The 5,890-nt window shown below is 38.7% G+C and overlaps 1 protein-coding gene across 1 annotated transcript; it reads right to left on the bottom strand.

The window, feature by feature from the left end:
- Positions 1-2,553: 2,553 nt before the first annotated feature.
- On the bottom strand, positions 2,554-5,053 carry LOC124409601 (putative fatty acyl-CoA reductase CG5065). The gene is made up of 4 exons (XM_046887319.1): positions 4,344-5,053; positions 3,654-3,946; positions 3,227-3,488; positions 2,554-3,170 (listed from the first exon to the last, which is right to left on the bottom strand). Exons 1-4 carry the CDS (start codon positions 4,934-4,936, stop codon positions 2,810-2,812), a joined length of 1,509 nt encoding a protein of 502 aa, XP_046743275.1. The 5' UTR covers positions 4,937-5,053; the 3' UTR covers positions 2,554-2,809.
- Positions 5,054-5,890: the final 837 nt, after the last annotated feature.

Here is a 5,890-nt window from a genome sequence, read left to right as displayed (position 1 = left end):
GGAGAAGAAGACCGTTTGTTATGCACTTCGAAGTGGGCTTCCCATGGAAAAACATTGTTCGGTGACCTATTGTTCACCTTTGCCAAGCAACTCATTGAAATAATTAAGCGAAATGAAAATAAGGTAAAATAAATTAATTAATAATTAATAAGAAAATGTTGAATAATGATAATGTAGAGCCCAAGGTTAAAAAGGTAGCGCCGTGAAGGTCATCACCAGCTAGTCTCATCTGTAATGTTATCCAATCACATGATGCATACAAGAAAACAATATTTATTATTATTAATTTAATTAATAATCGTACTGTACTATTACAAAACAGAAGAACTACAAAAAAAAACTAAAAAAAATGAAAGATTTAAAAATTGTCTGTTTCACTTTACTGACACATACCAGTCGTAGTAGTTTTAATAATAATCTGTAACTTTAAGCACAGCAACAATCATACGTTCATGTTTGAGACACTTTCCATTTGACGACGCGCTATTTATTTATTTATATAGTTTTGTTTTCATGTTTCTAATTTTTTACACTTCTTTTTCGTTTACATTTCATGTAAGGATCCCCTTCCCCCTTCTTACGTAAGATTTTACCTAGAGCTTGTCTAAAAAACGTTAAATAGTTGAGTGTCATTAGAAAAGGTTCAGTTACACTAAAACACGTCATTATTGGACATAAATAAAAAATTTTAATTTTTTTAAGAATAATTATTCAGTAGAGTAGTAGTAAGAGTAAAAACCGGTTCAGTTCAGATCATCAATCATCTTCCGAAAGGATCAGTATATTGACCACAGGCCAAATGGTATCCTTTATTTCGGTAATTCGATCTGTTATTCCACCTGATTGTGAATTTGACATCAAAACGCTTAATCGAGCGGAATTCGATTCAGTATCGACGATCCTGTAACGCATATATGCGAAATAGCCAGCTAATCGTAAGCACAAGTGCTGAGAAATCATGTTTTCTCATACAGCAATTTTTACTGTCACGTAATAGTGAGAAATCATCGATGAATATGGAACTAATTGAGTTATCAAATTACGTACTTCAGATTATCAAGAGCCAACAACTTATGCCAATTATGCCACAGATAATAATATAATCGCGTTTGATTATTCGTCAAATATATCCAGTTTTCGAAATTGCATGTCTTACCCGCATTATGGGTGTATAACCCAAAGTGGTAAATATCCTCAAGAATATACAATATGCAAACATGGATAACGTGGCGAGCATCCATAATGCCACGTACAATATTTTCTTCGCACAGCTTACGATCACGGGTGTATCGATATAGGAGTTCAAAAAATGTTTGGTCACGATGGGACTGTAATTACTCATGAAACTCATTTTCGCCCTATGCTTTACTATTATACACCCATATTCTTGGATTATCAGAATGAAACCTGTGCGTTAGGTGTTAAACGTTACTGCTGACGGAATTGACGTCATAACGAATTATTACAAACAAATTTGCTAAGACGTGAATACGCGTTTTTTTTTTCATTGCATAAGAGTCAATGCTCATTTAAATAAGAAGCCTTTCTTAAAAAAAATACAGCTAACTTCAAATTGCCGAGTGTATTTGTCATTGCAAATAAATCAGCAAAAACATCACTCACTTCAAATATGCAAATGACAGTTCTAAGAAAAAAAATATGCAGATAAAATTACCCAGAATCACATTACGACCCTGATCTATCCTGACTTCATTTAGCTTTAGTAGTTGAAACGTAATTTTGAAAACTTGTTAATTAGTCGCTATCACGAGATCTGTATAAACTTTTTTTCAACTACGTACATACATACATACATGGCACAAGACTACGTGGTAAAGATACGTCTGTAACACTGGCGACTCGTTACTTTGCGATATTAGTAACACCTGACTCCCTGGGCACCGTCGTTCACTAAAGTATTTTCTGTCTCCTTGAATTTTCAAATAATTGAGCCTCCTGCGTGTAAATTATTAACTATTCTACAGTGTCGTGGTTCAACGAAGCTTAAACTATATTTACTTCGAGTAAATCAAATCTCGCTTCCAAGATGAGAATAATAAAATCAACGTTGGATGACTCCAAACGTTGTAACAGACTCTCAGTGTAAACAACATTATGGTAAATATACATTGAAATTCCTCGCCTAAGACGCAGGATTGCGAAACCAATAATATGCAATACTCAACTCTACAGGGCCGACTGCATAATCCAAGTACAGATATGGAGGGGAATAATATGCAAACCATAAATTGCATACAACATGTACGTAAATTGTAAGTAATGTAAGTATGTGCACGCGCAGTAAATATTATATTTACCGTTAACCATTAATTAATTCAAACCTAATTTTATGGGCTGCGTAATCTTAGGCTCTTTATAAAATCATACAAAATAGATAAAAGTCGCATTACTTTTTTCGGATATGTTAAAGCGACATTTATATTAATTGATAGACGATAGATGTGATGATTTCGTGTATATGCAAAACGCAAATTTTACTCATTGATTTCAAGATGCATTTTATCGATGGTTCCTTGGTTATACTCGATTCAATCGCGTATCAACGTAGCCATGTCACATATAAATACGACGATATGCGAACCAAATGTAAGGAAAATTATTGTTATCAATATCATTGTGGTTGTTCATTTATTCTTGAATAATAGTTATCTACATTATTATTCCTGTAGGAGGAAACGTAGAAGAAATAAATATATGCAAATAATGCATTCAGGATATTAAAATAGCAGGGATACAGGAAGGAATCGCATTGAATCCCTGAAGGTTAATTTTGTCAACATTTTGTAGGTTACCTAAGTTTTCGCAACTTCGACAGATTGTAATGTTTCAACAAATAGATGCTGACAAGGACCATAAGACCAACCTTGAAAGCGTGTCCCACAAATTTAAACGCTGCAATCCTTTTTTGAGCAGCAGGAATCGCGTCGTCTTCTTCTCTGAGCACATTTTTTTTTATACCGATGTAGTAGCTCACGACATAGTCTTTCCAGTCCAACTTCCTGATATCAAAACCAAAGATTTCCTGGTCGGCTGGACTTAATCGGTTATTTAGCTGCTTAACATTGTTCGCTTTGAACTCCCATTCACGCGTGGTAAAAAACTCGAGTAACGACACCATGTGATTCAATTTCTGCTGATAGTACTTCAATCTGAAAAAGGGCCATTTGTACTTACAGGGAATTTTTAATGCCGTGGACAAACTTACTTTGGCTTACCGCCCGAAGACCGAATGATTAAGTCCCCAACATGGGCAGGTATCGATTGATAAAAAAGTGTCCTAAATGCGTGTCTGACCCTCGATGCCGTCATAACGATATCGGGTGCTGAGACGGTGTCACTCATCGCATAATTTACTCCACAGGGATACATGTGTGTTATAAAATCGTTCCATGTTAACCGATTAAATGGACCAGAGACGCAGTTGTAGACGAGGACATCTGGTACAAGCTTGCTACTTTTTCTCGTACCTTAAAAATTTCGAAAATATACTGTTTCTCTTTGTGTATCCGTTACGTACTTGTACCGACCTTCGCCATTGAGAATTTAAAGAAGCAGGAAAAAAGGTCAGTTCTTATTTGAAATAACGACCTACCGGTGATTGGCTTTCGGTGTATTTCGTTTTGATAGCTTACCCATCTCCCAAGCAGCAGCTATGAACAAATTGATGCAAACGTCGACGGGTATCATGTCAACTACTACATTCTTTCGACCGAAGATGCTCTTGAGCAGACCCTTGCCTGCGCCAACTACCAGCGCGGTTGGCCCATTGAAATTGTCAACCCATCCTGGTCTCGGCTCTTTCCAAGATGCTGCGACTATCGAGGGTCTCACGATAACGATTGGCAGAACGGTAGAATGCCTTGCGACGATGTCCTCAGCCAGGGCTTTAGTGAAAGTGTAGGTGTTTGGGTGGTTGTATATTAGCCTGTAAATAATCACAAAACACCATTACGAAGCGTTCTATCTCACAGAATCCGGACATCCGCGGCTAATTAATTGCAAAATTAAAAGATCGCTGCGAAGGTCTGCAAGTAATGATACCCATCTAATGATATACCGACTCCGGCCGGTGACCGGAAGCCGAGTGACGCCTTTGCAATGGCAATTAGATATTTTTATACATCCAGCCGTGAATTAGCCAATTATTTGTGTTCAATATCAAACGAATGTCTATGTCAGGAGAAACTGTTTGATTGTGAGTTGCGATTGATCACTTGCACGGAGTGATAGTGAGAGTCCAAATTGAAGTTGATTGTACCAGTGACGTTCGCATCGATATTTGGTGTCAAGTCTCACATCAGTTGCCGTTGTTGTTCGATTACCTTGGCGTTACGAAATCCAAGGCGTCATTGTCCAGTCCCGCAACGTACTGCAGGACCTTAGTAGGGTTCGCAGGCGGCGGATATACACGCTCCTCGATAACGGAAAGGTCGCAATTAGAGTAGGCAGTGGAGACGTGGACAATAGCGGCAAGGTGCGCCATGCCTTGACAAAGCTGCAGCATTGCTCTGGTGCCCTCGAAATTCATCGCCACGGCGAGTCGGAGGGGCTCGTCAAATCTGACGGTGGCTGCGACGTGGAAGACCACGGACACCGTTTCCTGAAGGAGGCGCCTGTCTTCGGGAGATATTCCTAGCTCTGGTTGGCTGACGTCCCCGGGGATGGCGTAGATTTTGTCACCCTGGATGATTCCGAAATTTCGAAGTTCTTTGAAGAGATCGGATGTCAGCATATTCTCGACCCGCTCGTGGGAGAGAACATCTTTTTTCTCACGGACCAGAATGTAGATCGGTCCAATTTCCGGACAGGATCGTAGCAGTTTCTCCAAGAGCACCTTACCCATGAAACCCGTTGCCCCAGTAATGAAAACCGTTCTTCCTCGATACCATCTCGCAATCTCAGATTCAGCCGCCATCTCGATCGGCCAATTCCTTGCTAATTTAAAGGACTGTACAATCGCGGGGAATTAATTTTCCACGAAACGAGACGCTCGATGACGGTTGTGTTGTTTGAATAGCTACTTGCGACTAAGTACTCACACTTGATGTGCCGGCGTTCTTCGTACGACGGTTAATTCCGCTCAGCGAAGAGCACTAATGAATTTTGATGAATATGTTCACTGATCCGAGTTAGGATTTTTGGAGTGGGAGACTTACGGCCAAAGTACAATCCAGCTAAAATTCTTCGTGTCTTCTACGGGCATACTAATTCACTGCCCATGGTCTACCGTTGACACTTTCATTTACCAAAGGATCAGCTATCGCAACAGCTCACAACCGTTAAATTGCAAAACGAATTAAATGTTGACCGAATTCCATACTTTATAGCACCAACGGCCAATTAGTACTGTAGGATACACTCCAAGTTTGAGGATTTATTCGAATAGTCTCGTACATAACTGTACGGATCAAAACTAGGTAATTAAATCCGGTTGTTGGTAAACGTATTGATAATTTTACTCGCCCGATAGATGTATCAATACTTTGTTCATATAACGAAAATAATTCAGTTCTACGAATCAACCGGTGATGAAATCGAACGTTTCAAATCCGAGAAACAAACAGAGTATACCCAGTCAAGGCACCACCGTTAATTAAAGAAGGTACTTCAGGTTGACTTTGCGAGCCTCACAATATAGTCCAAATCTTTAATATGAGAAAGGTCATTTTATTCATCGAAAGCTCATAATAATGATAAGCCATCGTCGGATATAATTGTACATTGAGTTCAATAAATATACTTGCCTGACAATTGACGAATAGATCAACTCTTTACTTAAAGACAAATAAAATCACAAATCAGCATCGAGACTGGAAGACAAGATAATATCGTTCTGATTATTTTTTATCTGAAATCACTGTAGATTCAC

Source organism: Diprion similis, chromosome 8 (genome assembly GCF_021155765.1).
Source record: "Diprion similis isolate iyDipSimi1 chromosome 8, iyDipSimi1.1, whole genome shotgun sequence".
NCBI classification, from domain to species: Eukaryota; Metazoa; Arthropoda; class Insecta; order Hymenoptera; family Diprionidae; genus Diprion; species Diprion similis.
Note: the sequence above shows the minus strand (reverse complement) of the source record. Positions and strands in the feature narration are given on the sequence as shown.